The sequence below is a fragment of the Coptis chinensis genome, chromosome 9, assembly GCF_015680905.1.
Source record: "Coptis chinensis isolate HL-2020 chromosome 9, ASM1568090v1, whole genome shotgun sequence".
Lineage (NCBI taxonomy): Eukaryota > Viridiplantae > Streptophyta > Magnoliopsida > Ranunculales > Ranunculaceae > Coptis > Coptis chinensis.
In genome coordinates, this window is record NC_141464.1 from 13,011,894 (window position 1) to 13,032,106 (window position 20,213).

General features: G+C 37.4%; 2 protein-coding genes and 1 long non-coding RNA gene across 8 annotated transcripts; 1 reads left to right on the forward strand and 2 right to left on the reverse strand.

Annotated features, from left to right (window-relative positions):
• The first annotated feature begins 4,836 nt into the window (after positions 1–4,836).
• On the forward strand, positions 4,837–12,386 carry LOC147474823 (kinesin-like protein KIN-7F). 2 transcript variants are annotated; one of them, XM_086584839.1, is made up of 16 exons: positions 4,837–5,022; positions 5,155–5,235; positions 5,783–6,017; positions 6,336–6,425; positions 6,535–6,635; positions 6,730–6,843; positions 6,917–6,998; positions 7,081–7,148; positions 7,246–7,311; positions 7,462–7,586; positions 8,834–9,170; positions 9,419–9,523; positions 9,604–9,679; positions 9,795–10,513; positions 11,366–11,670; positions 11,901–12,386. In XM_086584839.1, the coding sequence occupies exons 2-16, from the start codon at positions 5,224–5,226 to the stop codon at positions 12,214–12,216; spliced, it is 2,751 nt and encodes a 916-aa protein (XP_086440965.1). In that variant the 5' UTR covers positions 4,837–5,022; positions 5,155–5,223; the 3' UTR covers positions 12,217–12,386. The 2 variants fall into 2 exon arrangements, with proteins under 2 accessions (XP_086440965.1, XP_086440966.1); XM_086584840.1 differs by lacking the exons at positions 4,837–5,022; positions 5,155–5,235 and adding an exon at positions 5,524–5,656.
• On the reverse strand, positions 10,563–11,438 carry LOC147474824 (uncharacterized). 3 transcript variants are annotated; one of them, XR_015209391.1, is made up of 3 exons: positions 11,314–11,438; positions 10,842–10,872; positions 10,563–10,689 (listed from the first exon to the last, which is right to left on the reverse strand). It is a non-coding gene; the product is annotated as an uncharacterized LOC147474824 (long non-coding RNA). The 3 variants fall into 3 exon arrangements; XR_015209389.1 differs by having other exon boundaries at positions 10,766–10,872; XR_015209390.1 differs by having other exon boundaries at positions 10,766–10,878; positions 11,314–11,408.
• A 1,449-nt stretch (positions 12,387–13,835) lies between the features above and the next one.
• ARC6 (Chaperone DnaJ-domain superfamily protein) lies at positions 13,836–20,170 on the reverse strand. Of its 3 annotated transcripts, none has more exons than XR_015209388.1 (5): positions 19,463–20,170; positions 19,118–19,381; positions 18,069–19,028; positions 17,094–17,224; positions 13,836–14,278 (listed from the first exon to the last, which is right to left on the reverse strand). XR_015209388.1 is itself a non-coding variant. In XM_086584842.1 (5 exons), the coding sequence occupies exons 1-5, from the start codon at positions 20,141–20,143 to the stop codon at positions 14,279–14,281; spliced, it is 2,067 nt and encodes a 688-aa protein (XP_086440968.1). In that variant the 5' UTR covers positions 20,144–20,170; the 3' UTR covers positions 13,836–14,278. The 3 variants fall into 3 exon arrangements, 2 of the variants coding, with proteins under 2 accessions (XP_086440968.1, XP_086440967.1); XM_086584842.1 differs by having other exon boundaries at positions 13,836–14,305; positions 18,065–19,028; XM_086584841.1 differs by having other exon boundaries at positions 18,065–19,028; positions 19,463–20,169.
• Between the last annotated feature and the right edge of the window lie 43 nt (positions 20,171–20,213).

Below are 20,213 nucleotides of genomic sequence, written 5' to 3' on the forward strand. Positions count from 1 at the left end.
TTCTCAAGGGAGCTGATAAATGTATGTGCATGCGTTGTTTTAGAAGCTTCCTCGATCTGATCTGGCGTGGCAGATCGTCCGTACGCAATGTTATCTCTAATGCTCAAACTTAGTAAAGCAAGCTCCTGTGTGACCAGTCTCATTTGGTTTTTTAACCATTCTAGTTTAAGACTCTTAATATTCTCACCATCCAACAGGACTTCTCCTGAAAGCAAGCCAAAATGCATTCAATATCAAATCTGACAGATGATATAGATTAAACATAACTAAAAATTAATAATAATAAAAATTAAATAAATAAAATATTAAATCATTAAAAAAAACATGCCAACAGTGTATGAGAAAATGTTCATCCAAATATACCTAATGTAGGATCATAAAACCTCTCCATGAGAGGAACTATACTGCTTTTTCTGAACCATTCACGACTAACAAGTGCCACAGTTTTTTAGCGAACCTGATCAAGTAAAACCCACTTCCGGATGGGAATTTCGGATCTAGATAGGTATAGAAACTCAAGTGTAGATGAGAACATTAAAAGCAACAGAATAGTGAGACTTCCAACTCACTCAACATATCTTTTAATATTATTTGCACCAAACATCTTCTGACCACTCATTCTCAACTAGATCTTGCACACATTTATAGACAAAAAAAAAGACACCTAAAATGGAAAATAAAAGGTCAGATCATATGAAATGTTTATAAGAAAATAAGGAAAATTTCACAACTACTCCATCAAGATATAATAACAATGTATTAAAGAGTCACTCATGCAAATGAATAATTTTCTTTTACTCATAAGGATTTCTAAATGTTTGAGGAGAGATTTTATATTATATTTTTCTTGTTATTTTTAACTTTGTCATTATTTTTTTTATCGACTTTTAATTTTCTTGATAACACAGAGACAAACATGCAACCAATTTGAAGTATATGAATGACTAATTCTAGTAAATATGGTCTTGACATTCAAGAGGTAGAAGTTAAGGTTGAGAGAGAAAATTGCTGCTGTGTTTCTGTGTTACCCTTTCCCCCCTATATGAGAAACTTATTCACCCGTTCATGATATTAAACATGAGTGGCTGAGAATCCTCTGCACCGATACACCCCGTGCACTATAGCTTTTCTATTGGTATATAATAGAAGACTTTGTTTTGAATGAAGAGACTCTACTAGTACTGAAGCTATTCTATGAGACGAGTTTTAAAGTAATACACTGCTAACATTTATCTATAAAATGCAGAGAGCTCAGAGGTAAAGTTGGAATGTGGAACAAAGTGTGGAACCACCATATTCATCACAAATATGTTTTTACTTCCCAGAAGTATACAAATCGGACAGAACATGCAAGCTTTGCTGCTAAAAGCATAGGTGTTATTGTGTCAAAATAGCATTGAGCTGAGATGTCCTTGTTACCAGCAAGATATGAAGCCTCTTATGGGAATGTAAATTTGCTAATAAAATATGGGATGGCTATTGAAATGGTTAAAGAATCTGGCAATACTTCACCAATTTCAATGAGGCTATATATCCCGAACTAAACAAATGAGTCTATTCAATGAAACAACTATGAAAAGCAGTTGTCTTCCATTCAATGGTGGTGATATGGAAACGTAGGAATTCAATTATTTTTTCAGTAAGAAATTAAACGTTCAATTGAGTTTTGCCAGAGAATGATTTAATCTCTGCTAATGAGTAGAGTTTTCCTAGTTAAGGGGCATTCCTACAACTTGCTTATACACCGAGTTATAAGTTAAAGCTTGAGTAATATTAGGACAACTAGTAGAGCACCTAGGCTCACAAATACTATCGGTGACCTCCAATCCACTGATAGGTTAAGTTTAAACTCTGATGACGTACTGAGAAAAATTATTGAATTATTGGTTAAGATATATATCAGTTTAAGATTATAATGTAATTTCGTATTGGTTATCTAAACAACAATTAAAGAGATAGTAAACTCATTCAAGCATCTTAAACATTCAAAGAAGATGATCCTTGTAATATAACCTATTACAAATCCATACTTAAAACAACAGAAACCATCTAAAGAATGGAACGCTTAAAAGTACCTCAACAAATAGGAATTGGAAAACTAAAAGGTTGTAGATTTGTAGTACCTCCTTCCGTCCTAGCATTAAGGGCTTCCCAGCAAGCAACTCACCCAAAATGCATCCAGCACTCCAGAGGTCAACGCCAACATCATAAAAAGTGGCTCCCAATAGGAGCTCAGGGGGGGCGGTACCATAGGGTGACAACTCTACTAGTCATGGGATGCCTCTAGTCAGGATCATAAAAGGAAGCCAATCCAAAGTCAGCTATTTTAAGTACTTGTTCATTGTCAATAAGAAGATCTAAACCCTTGATGCCACGATGTAGAACACTTCGGCTGTGACAATGCTCAAGCCCTGAAAGTAACTGCTTCATATAACACTTGACCTGCAACAGAGAATTAAGGATGACCAACATTCATTCCTATTTCAAGAAAAAGGACAATGCCTTCAAATTTATATGAAAGGTGTTATATATAGACTTTTAGAAGATACCAAGGCAACTTGCGAATTAAAAGCTATGACATCCTGAGATAAGGACAGTACAATAGTTTCACTCTCCACCACATGTAGATCATCTCTCTACTCCACAGGCATGCGAGTCACTTTTTAGTTCCCTTTCCTATAATAATTTTGGCAACCCTTTTGCTTTTCTTTAAGCGTACTTACGTTTGAACGTTATTGCATTGAATGAGAGGCTGAACCCCCCAAAACAAAGTTTTATAATAATATGTTTTCAACTAAACCCTCTCTACCTTTACCACTCAACAAAGTTTTATTCAAATTTCATATGGTTTTCGCTTTTGCTGCAATTTATACAGCTAAACTTTTATGAAAGGGAGGGTGTTACCTACTTTGTGAAAAAGTGAAATTTCAACAAGCCATTTGTGTTGAAACATTTAGGGTTAACCACTATACAACGTCGATAAGGTCATGTGAAGAAAGATTTGATTATTGATCCTATTTGGATTCTTATTAGCATCAAATGGATTAGACATATAAAACTTTTAATTACACCAAGAAATCTGTAGGGAGTTGTCACCAATCCGTTTAAATAGAATCGTTCTCACCTAGAGAAGTACCTTTTTTTCTCGTTGAAACCAACATAGGAACAAAGACCTAGAGGGCTACTTGTGAGAACCCCAAACAACTCTAACCAAGCATAAAGAAGTCACACCACCACCAAGAAAGTCAAACTAACTAAGCAAACCAAGAATACGAAAAATGTCAACACCTTCTTCTAAAAGACCAGACAATGGCACAATCCAAATCATGGAACCTATTAAAGTCGTAAATGTCCCAAATCAGCTAACAAAGAACATTATCGCTAATTCATGGAAGACATAAACTCCCCATAATACTGTTCTTAGCCCTAAAATGGTGATGCAGAAATCTAGTTTTGGAGTCACAATAACCACTGCAAAAACCGTTAAAAGGCTTGGAATCTTCACTTCAGAAGGCTTGGAAATGGACAAACTACCTCTGGGTGACCAGCTTGAAATTCCCACATTGGTGATCACCTTTTTCGTTTGACTGAAGGAAGTCATTTCTTGCCAAAAACTAAGTATCCACAAATGGATATTGCACCCCCACTAAATAGAGATCCCCTCCACCCAACAGAAATCCAACCACCAGGTCACTTGTCTTGCTCCCCACTCTTTTTCTTGTCCATCTAGTTTCAGATAATTGTTACGTCCTAGAGGTAAAAACATCTATGTCGAACTAGACTCAGTGTGGTAGGTGAGTGTACGAAATGAATTAAAAATATGTGTCAATGAGTATTGGTATCATCATATACTTATGAAATTTATGGATAACATATTCCAAATTCAAAATAAAGTGTGTTTGCCTTTCTACTGATAAATAATTGACTCGCCACTGAGAACTGATAAATGGCTTTTGCATTTTAATATACTACAGAAGTCAAATCAAATAAGTAAATCAAGTAGTCCGACTATCCAATGGTTCTACCATCTAAAGGAGAACAGGAAGAAGAAATTTCTGCATTACTTTACCATCTAAAGACACACGCAGAATCGAAGAGAAAATTCCCACTATAATTTTCTTATTCTCGTATGATTTTCTGAAGTGGGACGTGGGAGTATATCTAATTTCTTTTTTTTTTCCGCTAATAATCCGGAGTGATATACCTTTTTTACCCCCTTTAATGCCACCTAAACAACCGGTTGTAAGTTGTAAAATGAGTGGCCCAAAAACGTGCGTAGAAATACAGCTCCCGCACTGAAGAAGCCCTCATAATTATATCCCTAGGTGAAAGAATTTATTGGATGGACTTTGGCATATGTATTTGGTAGGACTAGGGAGATTTTGAGCACTCGGAAAAAGTATGGGAAATATGGGACGCATCCGTAAGACCATTGCATTACATCAAAACATTGTAATTTTTTTTTGCCACAATGCCACTGTGAGGTTAGCTTGAATCTCGAGCATAATTCATTTGTAGATAGTTATGCAAAAGCCAATTTTCTCCCTCCCCTATCCCCATCACCACCAAACCACTTTAATTTTATGTTTTTAGTTACAAAAGTAATTATTTTGAGGCGCATCGTAACACCCCTAACAGCCAAAGCTTTTGTCTTAGGACCACAGGATGAATAGAATTCAAGACAACATTCTACTTTTTAGGACCTTGTAATTCAATCGAACTCTCGAAACACTCATTTTGTATCACTTTGGACCCACATTATTGTCCTCTAAAGAGAATAATAGGCTTATCTACCATTCTACCTTAGAAGAATGAAGGTAATGGGCCTTTAAGCACATGACCAGATCAGAAAAAGAGAGTGGTACAGATGTCAAAACAGTAACAACTCACAACGTACCTTTTTCAAACCTGAAAATTAAGGATAAACAAATATATAACTGAAGAAGAATGTAATAGTCTTCACACTTGAAAGACTAGACTCCAAAAGTCCAGATCGAGATACGGTTTACTTTTAAACAAAATGTGAGCTTCCGACCTCATTATATATATTGTTTTCACATTTTCAATCTTCATCTATTTTACCCTTTCTAGCTAATAAGTGTTGCACTACATTTTTAAGTTTATTACTTTTACTTAATATATCTGAAAATATAGGATGGATAAAGAAGCATTTGGAATTACTTGGTTTTCAAGCATAAGCTATAACAGCCGTGGTGGACTGTAATGATTTCTTTGGTAAGTAAAGTTTCTTCTAATCTTCTTTCTTAAGTTATATATAAGGGAATATAATAATAATAAGGTCCCCACATTTGGCATTTGGCATTGCTTTAAAGCTCTTTATTACTCATTATTACTTTAATATAACTAGTCTTATTAGATATGCTTTATGATTAGTTTAAGCAAAAAAAAAAGGTGAGTACTTGTTAATTATTAATATTGTTGGTGCAGGAGATTATGGGTGTGGGGTGGGGTCATTAATTGGAAAGGTTGTTTATAATTGTATGTGGTATAATGAATGCAACCACCTTATTAGTTTGTTAACTGTCTTAGATTTTGAGAGGGCCTATCTTTTTATGTATATGTTTGTTTATTTTGTGCTTATGACTTTTGGGTACCATTGTGTTTGTTCTCATTACATAGAGCAGAAAAAGTTGGTGTGAGGGGATTTTTTTCTTTTTCTTTTTTATTGTTTATTTTTATTGCCTGTTGGGTTTGTGGGATATTGTATTTTAGTGAAAGAATGAGGTTTATTCTGTTTGTTGTGGTTGTAATGTGAACACAGGAAGAGATGGGGGTAGTTGATGGGGAAGAAGAGCAGAAGGGGTGGGAGACGGGGAGCGAGTACGAGAGTGTATCGCCTCAGGAGAAGATCTTGGTTACAGTGAGATTGAGGCCTTTGAATGATAGGGAGACGGCCAGGAATGATGTATCGGATTGGGAATGTATTAATGATAACGCTGTTATATATCGGAACACTCTTGGAGAGCGGTACAACTATCCGACTGCTTATACATTTGGTAAGGAAATAAGGAACCCTTCATTGTATGTGAATTTTTGAATCTAGATCTGACAATGGGTGTGTAATTTTGAAGTGATTGTTATGCCATAGCATTTTACTGGATAGAGAAATTTGGTTTTTTATTTTTAGCCAACAAAGTTTTGAGATCTAAACATACAGTATTTGAGAGGATAATGACACTCATTGGGTGGTTTTTGTTCTGTGATTGGGATTTGAAACAATCTTAATGAACAAAGTTTTTATTCAGATATGTCTTATGGTGGATTTTTATTGTTTGACTTCTGATTTTTGTTCTTGGCCTATTTTTGTGGGTTAGACCGAGTATTCCAGGGCCACTGCACAACAAGGCAGGTGTATGAGGAAGCAGCCAAGAGCGTTGCTCTCTCAGTCGTCAGTGGTATTAACTGTGAGTAACGCATTCACCTGTGCCATTTGTATATTACTTGGTTAACACCATACCTTAACACTATCCACCATTGACAAGTGAATTTTTCCCAAACAACTTGATTACTCAGCTAGCATTTTTGCTTATGGACAAACAAGCAGTGGAAAAACGTACACGATGACTGGAATTACTGCATATACAGTAGCTGATATATTCCAGTATATCAAGAGGGTAATGAAGATACTGATTTCATTCATGTCCTGTTTTTGGCTATGAGTACATCATATTTTATGGCTTCCTAACAGAGTGGTTTTCCTTCTTGTAGCATGAAGAAAGAGCATTTGTTTTGAAGTTCTCTGCGACAGAGATCTATAATGAAGCTGTTCGAGATCTTTTAAGTAAAGATAGTTCACCGCTTAGGCTTCTAGACGACCCAGAGGTAATTAATTTTAATTTTTCCTGAGAATGTGCATTCACTCATGCTACTAACTTTTACATTGTAAGCACAATAGAAAGGCACTATTGTGGAGAAACTCACTGAGGAAACCCTGAGGGACTGGAACCATTTGAAGCAGCTTCTTTCAGTGTGTGAAGGTATAGGTGTTCTGCGCTATTCCTGGTTTTATGTGATTTACTTTTATTGCAAATCCGTAATGCGTGTGCATTACTTTTGTAGCTCAAAGGCAGATAGGAGAGACCCTATTAAACGAAGCAAGCTCTAGATCTCATCAGATTCTCAGATTGGTAAACTCTTTTATGTCAGGGAAAATTATTAATTTCACACCTTCAAAATATTCGTATGGAATTCTAACTATAATGGTGGTGGGTGGGTTTTCTGCAGACAATAGAGAGTTCTGCTCTTGAGTTCCTGGGCAAGGACAATTCAAGCACTCTTTCAGCTAGTGTGGTACGAATGAAAACAGTATATCTGTTTTTTTTTTTAATTAATTAATTAATTAATTATTATTATATATATATATTATTATTATTTTTCAAAGCTAAAAGAACACAAAAGCAAAAGATTAATACAATAATACTGAGTTGTCCTTGTGTACAGAATTTTGTTGATCTAGCAGGGAGTGAGCGTGCATCTCAGGCATTATCAGCAGGTACAAGATTAAAAGAAGGGTGTCACATAAATCGAAGTTTGCTCACCCTGGGAACCGTAATCCGCAAGCTAAGGTATTCATTTACTTTGTGATTTCTCTTGCCTATTTTCTTTAATTACTTTTCCATATTTTTTAAAGTAAATATTTCTGCTATCAGTTAGAGACAATTTGACTACTAAACTTTACAAAACAAATATATTAAACTTCTTTCTCTTTCTTTTGTTTTACCCTTCAGCCCAGTTTCTTGTTGTGCAAAATGAAATTATCTCTAAATTTATTTAGTATTTGTGTAGCCAGGGCTCCAGCCAACCCATGGTTCATGAAGGCCATAAACAGTTTTTGTTGACTTGAAGTGGGTGTGTTTGAGTGAACCAAACGCATGCTACCTGAATCCCCATCCTTCCTAGTTAGATGGTCTACGTCATAAATTGAACAATAATATGTGCGAGCCCTGAGATCAAAACTTTTCATCCTTGAGGCAGATTTTTTTATTTAACCCGAGAAATTCATAGTTGAGGGGCTGGAATTTAGGTACAAACTCTTTCAAATACAAGGCATAAGTCTTCACCACAATTTGAGAACTTAGACGCAAAATGTATAGTGTATGAGCAAAGCATTAACTTGGTGGTTAAGCCTGAAACATCAAATTGAATCTAAGTTTGTATAAAATTTTGGATAAGTTCAACCGAAGACTCGGGAAGATAGAAACCAATTCAGCTTGGTTCTGCAGTTAAAGAAAGCATAGTGACATTTAGGCATGGAAACATCAAACTTTTAAAATTATATACGAAGCCTGAAAGGCTAGCCATGGAAAAAATTTATCTGTGATCACTTAGATATCATCTATTTCGTTGGAGGAATCAAAAGGTACTGCATTGTTGAAGACTTAAATGATATCGTGTTTAAGCATTGTTTGGTGGAATTGCACACATACGTTGAAGGTATATAATAGAATGGATAAGAATCTCATCCCTAGATCTTCGCTTGTTTTACAGTGTCACATTGTCTATGGCTTATAACCCGGAGAAAAGTGAAATTCTATATAATAGCTTTAGCAGACGTTTGAAAAGGATTAGGATGCTGCCCTCATGTTCATTACCTACAGTTCTCCTGACTTTTCTATATCATTTAATTGTAGCTCTGTTTAGCTGTTTTGAGTTGGAACTGATGTAGAACTGTTGCATGGTTGCAATTTCATTATGATAATCAATATATTTCAAATTTGAATATTTCTTTTGGCTGTTCTTTCATTCTTAGAAAACTTTAGCGACGTAGAAATATTATGCTACTAATTGGTCGTTTTTTTTTCACTGTAAACAGCAAGGGAAGGAATGCACATGTTCCTTACAGAGACTCTAAGCTTACACGGATACTGCAACCTTCCTTGGGAGGAAATGCAAGAACTGCTATCATATGCACAATCAGCCCGGCACAAAGCCATGTTGAACAAACAAGAAATACCCTGTTATTTGCCAGTTGTGCAAAAGAAGTGGCCACAAATGCACATGTAAATGTGGTTATGTCAGATAAGGCATTGGTAAAGCATTTGCAAAAAGAGCTTGCTAGACTTGAGAGTGAGTTAAGATGTCCAATACCAACTCCTGCAAAGTCCAATAGTGTAGCACTATTGAGGGATAAAGATCGTCAGATTGAAAAGGTCAGTAATAGCTTTTACGCTCTTTAAGAATATAGGCAATTAGGCATACACATAACAAGTTTGTCTCTTTTGTCTGTGTGAGACGAGTACTGTATTTCCTCGTGGTTCTTTATTCCAGAAATATGATTGAATTTCTTACTTGCCAACCTGCTTCGATTTACTTTGCTGCATAAGCATAAGCTCATGCATGTAAGAAAGGACATGCCAAAAAATAGGTCATGTTGTTATTGTTAGATTACCTTCTGCAGATGGAGAAAGAGATAAAAGAGCTGACACGGCAACGAGATCTTGCTCAATCACGGCTTGAGGATTTGCTGAAAGTGGTTGGAGATGATAAAGCTTCTAGACATGTGGTATTTCCCTTAATTATTCTGTTTGAGCAATTCATGTCTAGGACTAAACAGCTAATTCTTGTTATTTTTCATCTTTCTAGGCAGTGATTGATAAACCACCAAAATCAGTTCTGCAGAATGCATGGGAAGATGACAATTCATTGACAGAAATATCAGGTATGACCCAATGTATGTGGGTCAAATTCAACTTTAGTACCTGCAGCATTGACAAACCTAGAGGGAATTTGATGGTACCTCTACACTGTCCTCAATCTACAAATTAAATTTGCAGGACCTGATTCGCGTCAAGGTTGGGAGGACAACGTACAAGGCACAAGAGAAGAATTTGAAGACCTCTGCAAAGAAGTTCGATGTATCGAGGTGGAAGAATCAAGCACAAACAAAGATATTGAGTTCAATGCTTCATTACCTGCAGAAAGTGAAAGTACAGTGACTGGGAATGGAGATGCAACACATAGGGAATCAGTATCATCACTGCCAAATGGAGATGAATTGATGCATGTTCATACTGAATCAGCATATGGTGCACTTGAGCTGAAACTTCAGGATGTACAGAAAACCATAGACTGTCTTGTTAATCCGTATCCTGAAGAGTCATCTCCTTCGCCTGTGGCATCAGATCTATCGAGATCCAGTAGCGTGCAGTTAACTCAAAGAAGCAGAGAATCACTAATGAGTATCACATCTCCTCCATACTTCCAAGAGGTAAATCAGAATGTCAGCACACCACCAAATGGATTTGAGAAGGATTTCCCTGGAAGACCAAATCGTTCAAGAAAGAAGTTCTCTGCATTGAAGTATGATGCCAAGAATGAGAAATCGTCGATAGAAGATTCTAATCTTTCAGAACACAGTGCTTCTTTAGATGAGCTAAAAGAAGAGGATCCCAATATCTCAGCTGAAGACGATATCACTAGCATCCATAGTTTTGTTACAGGACTGAAGGAAATGGCTAAACTGCAGTATGATGAACAACTCGTCAATAGCCAGGTAATTATTTAGATCTTGCTACCATCTAATCATGAGAATTAGAAGTTACTTGCAATTTTGTGAAATTTGAAACACTTGTCTTCTGATGGCTCTGGTTAACTTTGTTGACCAGATATACCTCTATACCCTTTACACACTTTTACTTCTGCTCTCTTGCTTTATAAGAGTTATAGTTCCTGGGGAATAGAAGAAAGGCCTCTGATCCATCGAAAAAACTTGCCAGATACATATAGTTATGACTTGTAAACCCACCTACTGCAATCTGGCTAAAATGGGGATGTGGGAAAGAAGTTACCAAAATCACGTACAGCACAAGCTCAAAACCTACCTGTAGAAACATCCTTTGCTCCCCTCCCCCCCTCCAACTCCAAAAGAAATAAAAATTAGAAAAAAAACAAACAAACATTACCAGCATAGATGTACAGTAGTAGAAATGCATGTGTATTGCACGTGAATGAAACATTGCAATAAATGTTTCTTGTGTGTGAGATATTTGAATGATAATTACAGACAAGGTCACAGTGAATAACTAAAAATCATGAAAGTAAATGTCTGACATCAAAGTAGATATGGATAACATTGCTATAATGGTAATTTACTTTCGAATTGCAATCTTAGTGTTGGGAATTTAGTCATCCAATACAAGTTTGTATGTGTGGGCAACATAGCACATTCCTTGCGCTAGTTGATATAGATTCTTCTTGAAAATAGATGGATAATATAGAACAATGATACTTTAGATTTTCTTTGTATAAGTGAAAGTACGAAAACAAATCTATACTAAATGAATTGAGACTTACATAGTTACATCTGGTGTTTCCTTTTGATTTCTTATAATCTTATGCATGGTAGGGTCAAGAAAATGAAGTACGGGTTAGTGAATTTGGAAACACTCGCAAGGATGTGGGTTTGGATCCTATGCATGATGATCCTGAATCTCCCTCAAGCAGGATTACAGAGTTCAGGAGGCAGCAAAGAGAGATAATTGAACTTTGGCAGACCTGCAATGTCTCATTGGTCCACAGAACCTACTTTATCCTGCTATTCAAAGGCGACCCCACAGACAGCATTTACATAGAGGTAGAGCTCAGGAGGTTGTCTTTTCTTAAGGGCAAATTCTCGTGGGGACATAGCAGTTCCATCGCACCAGCTTCCAGGTACCATCTTCTACTAAGTTTATCTTTTCTTTTCTAGCAGCAGAAGTTACAAGCACCACTTTTTTGTCTCTAATAGTAATAGACATGCATCAAAATATTGAAGTCGACAACCTTTAACTTGTACCGAGACTTCAGACTCAAAGTTCAAATTTTTCTAGTGTTTTTTTTTGGTCTTTGATTACGTCTTATTTCACCAATAAATCAGTCTAACATTCAGTTTGGAAATGCAGCACGAGAGCCCTTCGCAGAGAGAGGGAGATGCTATGCAAGCGAATGCAGAAAAGGCTTTCAGAAAAGGAGAGAGAGAGCCTCTACGAGAGATGGGGTATTGAATTGAACACGAAGCAGAGGAGACTTCAGCTGGTTCGACACCTCTTTACTGACACAGAAAACATGGAACACATAAATGAATGTGCTTCCCTTGTGGCGAAGTTAATTGGGTTTGTTGAGCCAGGAAATGCTCTCAAGGAGATGTTTGGCCTCAGCTTTGCACCCACTAGCGAGAAATCCTACAGTTGGAAACACAGCTTATCCTCCCTCATGTAAAGCTTGCACATAGACGCCATATAGCATTGCAGGCTGCGCAATATAGAGCTGTGTTTTTGACGACGAGTCATATATAGGAGAGGACCCTACTGCAAAACACAGATGTTATTAATTTTTTGGCAGCCGCTAATCTAACAGAAAAAAATCAGATGAAGATTTTTGCACCTCTATATCGTACTTTAATGTGTGTGGTATTTACTTTGACCAAGCAGATCATTCAATTTGCAAACCTGAAATTTATTCCTGTGGCGGACGAGCCAATGATCCAAATCAGCAGCATGTCACTTGATTGAAGTTTTACTGACTGGTTTGTCAGATCTTGCTTAGATTACTGAAGATGTTCTCATGTTAGTGTTTTGTCTGCGTCAACATTTGAAAAAATGAAGTATGAAACAAAAGAAATTAAAAATAAAAATTGCGGTCCTGTTCACTCGGTTCAGTGTGATTCTCGTTCCAAGTTTACCATGGACGGTAAAAGGAAACAAGTGAAGAGGTGAAATTATAAGAATCTCAATTTAGTTGTTTCCATTGATGAAATAGGGATCTGTTCTTAGAGTGAAACAAGATGAAAATCAGCTCTGTATTGCATATGAGAACAAACGGGTTTAAGATTCAAGTTCAAGCCCACAGAAGAGACATGTGGACCTGTGTTCATGACTTCATGTGCCTGATTGCCAGCTATTAAGAGCTTAGAGCATTCACAGTGCAAGGTGAAAATCACCTTGTATCAGAAAAATTCCATAACAGTGCAAAGGGAATTGCTCAACTTATTTAGACATGTAGTTTCTTTTTCAGTTGTTCGTTGTATGAACATACATTCACCCAACTCAAACAACTGGGCAAAACGGATCAAATGTCCCATTCTATCATTGGGCTTGGCATCGGGTTAATTTTCGGTTGCATGACTGTACTCCGGTGAGATTTGAAGAATTTTAGTGGCGCCAACATGTACACCTTGCATTTTCAAATAAAGAGTTTCATGGAGTAACTCAAGATCAGATAACTTCGGTTAAACAAGTTGTGATAAAGATTGGACCTCTTGTAAGTGCCCGTTTTTGCAATCCAACAGGCAGTGAACAGTCTTAACAGTGAAGAAACCCTTTGAATATAGAAACCGCAACTATTAGTATGTTTGGTGTAGGCAGAGCGTTAAGTTTCCGTCTTAAGAGTCCATTTCCTATCGATTAGACAGCCACTCACACTCTGAAGGTCTTCCTTTTTCTAGATGGAAATGGCAATAGAATGACGTATCCAAAAATATCTCCACAAGACCACAAGTCAATCTTTGTACCCGACCTGACAATCAAAACTAAACACGTCCGTGTCAAAGAAGACAATTGCCCATTGGGCAGACTAACTTGCTTGTTCAATAAGATTCCCAAGATCGTGAAATGCGTTCGTAATAGAAATTCAAGTTGGGTTTTGAGAAGTCATGGGTGGCAATTTAGCTTGGATAGGCAATCGGGTCATTTCAGTTGGCGGTGAATGGTTGTTGGCTTGGACGTGCGAGTCAGGGTATGACCTGCCACTAATTGTAACTCGCTTGAAAAAACCACCTCACTAAGAACTAGAATCATTTTGAAAACAGATACGAGCACAAACCAATAGAGAACCATACCTTCTGTAACAAAAAGATTTGACAATAAATAACACCCAGGAAAAGGAATGCATACGAAAATTGTGGAAAAATTGATGTGGCACTTACAAAGTTACAATTATGAGACGATAAAAGAAACAGGGAGAGACTCATTTAAAATCCTCAGTACCAAAACTATGATTTCAGTACAGCACCTTCAACGATCCTCCACCCTGATTTGGAAAAGGACATCTCATACCTTGTGGTGTAGATCGTGCTGTAGGAGTCATTATGCTCAGGATGGACTATATCCGTCAGTCGAGCTGCTTCATCAAGTGTTGCCTCCACCATGGCCCGCTTTCCATCCAATGAGACCGTCACGCTGTCAATAGTCAAGCTCAATAGTGTGTACTCCCAGACCCAACCACGCTCTGCAATTTCCACAGCACGATCTGTCCAAATCTTCAGCATCTGGCCCTCCAAGATCTAGTCAGTGCATCTTAAGATGTCAGGCTAAACCAGGAGATAAAACAGGAACTCAAGATAACTCAGAGCAAATGCCAACAATCAAGTACTCTTGATTTCACAAACGAAAAAATTACTATAAGATAGGTTATATGTGAATCAGTAAGCACCTATCTAGAGCTGGATCAAATGGTCATAATTAACAAGCGATCCAGATTGTTCCATTTTCAATCCTTTTTGTACAAATTCAAGATAGCAAAATCAAGTGGAACATCAAAAGTTGGTCATACTAACTTCATGAAAAATAAGCCTTAAACTGATTATCATGACAGATCTATCAAATTCGTGTACAGCAATATGCAATGTATACACGCCGAAGAGAGAAACTTTCTCGTACTATTTAATGTTTGAAGCTCAAGATGCCGTACCTTGATAGACAAGTCGGTTATGAACTGTTTCTGAAGAGCGTTTAGTGATACCTTCAACTGAGACCACAGATGAATGCCAATTTTTTTTAAAATGGGAAACTTTTGTGCTTCGGAGAAGTGTGACATAATGTGCAGAACACACGCTGATACATGCCATAGGTACGAAAAATATCGCAGCCTCGAATGCATGTTTTGCATATCAAAATTTGACATGCCAAAAGGCGGACAAATGTGTATGAACAAGCACGGGCCTTGTGTGCCAGAGGCAGGTCAACCATCATGAATGTAGAAAGACACAAGGCACCACTAAGGTTATATGTTCACTAATGTCATGTAGGTGTACTGCATGATTTTCTAATGTTGTAAGTCAACTATCATGATTGTCTGAACATAATAACATCTATAACATAGATAGCAATAAGCATTATTCTACGTTTTCACTATTTCACCTACAATCCAAAAGGACAGTGGAAGTCCTTAAACTAAGAGGGGGGCAAAAAAAGATGGGCTCAGATGCTCAACATTCAAAATCTAAATGTGAGAAAACTATAAGAATTATTGAAAAACATAAGTTTTCAAGTTGACCAATTGACCAATAATGTAGAGACTAGAGAGTTAAAACATTTTTCTTATTAAATAAATGAAGCCGAAAATCGAGAGAAGAGTGAAGAGAGAAAAGAGTATAGAGTATACGGTCTAAAGAAATTCAGCCCTCTCACACACTTAACAAGAACAATAAGACATGTGTATTATTTGTTACCTAAAGTCACAAATTTGGGATGCTCTCCAAAAAAGTCCAATAAATAAAAAGAACTCTAGCATAGAGAACATGAAGAGCATCCAACATGTGGATCAAATTCCATGAGGAGAGCTGGCAAATTCCAAAGATTGACCTTTTAGGAACTTTAAAATTTCTAATGTACAAAGACACAAAACCATTTGTTTATAATCCACTATTTGAAATATATATTCATTACAGGATCAAATCATCAAACCCGTGACACACAAATATTAAACATTAAAGAAACCAACCTATGAACTAAATGAGCCAAAGGTTCAAACCAAATACAACTTCTAACACAAACCTTAAAGGCCTAAAAGAAAAATAGGAATGAAACTGACTACTAAAATAGTAAAAATAGATATCGGATCATTACCAAACCGGTTTTTTGTCTTCTTGATTTAGTTAGGGAGTGTAATAAAAAATTGGGGGGAAAATACAGAAATCATAGAATCCTCACTCAATTTCTACCTAACACGAATAAAGACATTAAGATAGAGAAACTGATGGGCGACCTTTCCACAAAAACAATGGAAGAGCATAGAAGAGAGGGTTGTGGTTTTGAAAGAGACAAATGTTACTGAAGAAGTATTTTGTAGTTTATTGTGTGGTGTAGACGCAATCGGTACAATTGGCAGAGAACAGGGGTGAAATTGGGACTTTAGGTAACAACAGTCGTACAGTATACACAAAACCCTGTTACTTGTTGTGCACACTTTATAGTAGTTAAGATATATAAATACTTATTTTGTTCAACAAATAATGACTACTTTTATCAGAATAGCTGAAACATTAACTTTTCCAGTTTTCCACCACTTGCACTTTTAATGGTGTGTTCCCCAAAGTTTCAACTTCTAGATATACAATATAAACCTGATTACCATAAAAAAACTAAATTGTTTCCTTTTCTGCTTCACCTTACATTTTTCCATTGTATACTCATTTGACCAAATGCTAAGGTGATATCCACCTTCACTATGTAGGAGTCAGTGACAGCCCATCGCCATAACTGATTGTGAATACAACTAATGAACTGTGTTTGTTTTGCATCTTGAAGCACAATCAATGGTGGCAGATGGGCAGTCTAAAAGAAAGGTGATGGTGACTGTCGCAATACTACGTTAGCATTTTTCAAACATATCACTGTTCGAAGTCGAATTCGGGGACCTGATAAATGTTTAACCCAACCAAGCTCCTACAGTCGGACCTGGCGTCCATTTAGTGGTGGAATACTTACTACTACAAGAATCTCAAGGTGAATTCATAGGAGATAATCTATGTGCATCTTGCACCTCCTCCAATCATATAAAAGCTAGGTTACATGGACACGCCATATTTTGAAAAAAATCTGTGTCGGATACGTATCCACGTGTCCGTATCCGTGTCGGACACACACGGACACATATTGTATTTAATTTACCTCGAATTTCTGATTTACCATCTAATTTAATAAATTTATAATTATTAAAAAATTAATTAATTATTCCTATCCGTGTCCCCGTGTCGATCTTCAACTGCTCGCCGTATCCGACACCCCGTATCCGTGTCGGACACCGACATGCGTGTCCGTGTCAATGTAACCTAGTATAAAAGTAAATAATAGAATAGGACAAAAAAGTATTCTTACCTCTGGCAATATCGCAAAACAATGATCAGGTCCGAGAGCCTGAGATTTAGCGTCCTGCCACTTGCGAACTACATTTTCAGCAAACCTTGCATCCATTCGAGGTGTAACCTCCGCGTCCACATTCAATTCATCTGTTCAGACTTAAAATCAGTAATAGAATAGCAGGACAAGAAAAAACAAAGGACAACAAAATCATACTTCCATGATACAAAAGTTAATTATTGCGACATTTCAAGTTCGACATATATTGTTTCACCATCTGTGTGTCCACGATGGCAATGTCTTCAGGAGAAATTGGCTATCCTAAGGCACCAACCTTATATATACATTTTGTAGAAAAACAACTTGCCCAATCAAAAGTCTTCAAAAGTAATGGCATTTTCCATTTCAAAATTATTAAAAAAAAGTACAGCAAAACCTCTCCTAAAGGTTTGAATGTTTTCTTTTGTCTTTTCCCTTTTACATGTGTCATTACATCTTAACCTTACATCAACCGACTCGAGGAAAATTCAAACCTCTCTAAGTTGTTTGTTATATGCCCACACAATTTGGTTTACCATATAAGCCAAAACGGAAAAGACTAATTACCACCTAGTACAGCTCGAAAAATGGAAAAAACAGGCACGTAAAAGAATGTATATAAAAATGACAAAGAATGATGCCAAATAACAGGTCATTAAAATTCATAAGACAGACTATAGAGTCCATTTGATTTAGCTTAAAATCATTAGTATGATTGTAAAAGAAAGGGGAAACTAGTGAAGCTTTTCCTAATGGGCATTTACTTATAATCATCTGTTGTTTCTTAGATGTGCTATTCCATAAATAAACTGTGACTGGTACAAGAACTCAACTCACCATTACTTTAGAAGTCGATTACTTTTTTTCATTTTATGTTTTTTTATTTGTTAATTACTATTTTAATTTCCCTTTAAATAAGCTAAAAGAGAAAAAGTATCGATAAACCATACCCACATTGACAACATCAGAAGCAACAGATGGCACGACTTTGCTTGAACCAGAGAGCCAATTTCTAGCAGTTATATACTTCAAACCACCAAAAGTCAGTAGTGCAATAACCACTCCAGCAGACATAATCATGAGACTTGCATCTTTTGTTTTTTCTGTCACTGATTCTTCATCATTTAAGTCATCGAAACTACTTTTCCCAGATATCTCAGCTAAACCACCAGAACTGTCGCGATCAATATTTTCTAGAATTTCCTCTGTTTCCACAGAAGGAAAAGAGATAATCTTACTATCATCTTCCTCACTTTTCATACTTTCTTTCCTGTTGCCTAGCGGAAAAACCTTTCGCAGCGCCAAGATTGTGCTAGCCTTCACATTATCAAGAACTGCTGTGGCTTTGGCCCCAACTCTCACAATAGCTGCTGCCACTGCTAACGGCGACCCACCAACCCCCTCCTGTCTTTCTAAATATCTCAGGACTGTAGGGTCATCATAGTAATCTCCAATCTTGAACTGTATATTTTGGGTATCTCTGAACTTGGGAAACACTTCTTTCAAGAGCCAAGTTTCCAATAGCTTACATAGCCCAGGAAGGAAATCATTTTCATCGTCATCCTTTGAGTTTTCCATGACAAATTCTACAACATCCGGGTCCCTATAAGGGGAGCTGACATTGTCTAAACCCAACCAAGTGCGACATTCATCAAGCTCTCCTACAAGCAATGAACAGAGTCCCCTCTCCAAAGCATAGTCTGTCTCAAGGTCTGCTCTGGTGGTGTAATCAAGAACAACTGTGCCCAGAGTTGTTACCTTAGTTTGCTGAAGTTGTAGGAAAAGGCCGTCGGCATCTCGGATGTGATGAGGCTTTTTACTCACAAATGCCTTGGCAACAAGAGCCAATGCCACCCCATAAACTTCAAAACTTTCTGGTGGTATATTACTTGGAGTTGCAGCAAATAGATCCACCTGTACCACCAACAATGAGAAAAGGATCAGAAATGAGGAGGAATTTGAAGTTTCAGGATAGAAAGATTAATTAATAGTTTAATATGCACCTGCTCAGCTGCTGTCATCCGTGCGAACGCTTCAATCATGAAGTCTTCACGAGTAAATCCTCCTGCAATAGCAGCAGCACCCCCAGCTCCAACTGCCCATAATATATTGCGCACCCCACGGAGGCCCTCTTCCCGCCTTCTATGGTGGTGTTCGTCGTCAAGAGGTAAGGCCAGAAGCTCCAGAACACAACGTGGGGTGATCTCTTCCAGGGTCTCATCAATCTGTGCTTGTAAGTCTGGTGCAAGGCTAGTTGCTCCTTCCTCCTGCATGAGAACAAAGTAGAAATTATAATAAGAAGATAGGTACCAATTAATACATATGAAGCATAAAACGAAGAGAGTGACCTGTAAGAGTTTCAAAGCACATTCAAGAACTTGACAACTTTCAATAAAGTCGGGCGGACTTAAAGCCATAGCGTCTCTAGACAAATCAACATAAGCTAAAGCCATAACTAGAACAACATCTTGTTTAAACCATTTCCCACCACCTCCTTCTCTAAGTAACTTTTCACCGACTTTAATAACAAGCTCAGTCTCACCACATTCTTGCAACACACATAATGCACCTGCTACATTTTCCCATGGCACTTCCGTAATAAGATTTTCAACCAGTCCTTGGTTATAATCTTGTCGGGTGGTGGAATTAGTCAAAGTTTCACAAGCGGCTTGGAGTATTTGTCGGCGGCTTAAGAGAGTTTCTTGAGTGAAGCCGTATTGTGGGGATTGTGATATTTTGGAATCGAAGCAACGTTTTATTCCGTCGGATAAGAAATGGGGTTCGGCACCTAAGACTTGGTAGAAATCGATGGGTAAGGACACGTGGCGGGATGGGAGTGGGAGGATTGAAATTAGGGGTGAGCTCGGATTGGTCGGTGTGAGTGGGTCGGTGAATTGGAAGTCACTTAATAGACGGTCAGCCCATTTGTTGCTCGTGCTGCTTGCGTTGGTGGGTTTCAGTTTCAAATGGTGGTGGCGGTGAGGGTTTATTAAGGTTGCTACTCCAATGCTGTGTTTCAAACCTTCCATTTTCAGGTGAGTTTGATTTTCAGCAAGTGTCTCGTTTTTCAACTACTTCACGGCTCGCTCTGACTGCAAA

Bases quoted from the DNA above. Each gene is read 5' to 3' on its own strand.
- LOC147474823 (XM_086584839.1), top strand. The intron at 6,999-7,080 runs GTATAGGTGTTC...TTACTTTTGTAG, and splicing joins GCTTCTTTCAGTGTGTGAAG to CTCAAAGGCAGATAGGAGAG. The intron at 11,671-11,900 runs GTACCATCTTCT...TTGGAAATGCAG, and splicing joins TCCATCGCACCAGCTTCCAG to CACGAGAGCCCTTCGCAGAG.
- ARC6 (XM_086584841.1), bottom strand. From the start codon at position 20,143: ATGGAAGGTTTGAAACACAGCATTGGAGTAGCAACCTTAATAAACCCT. The intron at 17,225-18,064 runs GTATGGTTTATC...AAGTCTGAACAG, and splicing joins TTCTGATGTTGTCAATGTGG to ATGAATTGAATGTGGACGCG. The intron at 14,279-17,093 runs GTAAGAATACTT...TGCACTGACTAG, and splicing joins GTTTTGCGATATTGCCAGAG to ATCTTGGAGGGCCAGATGCT.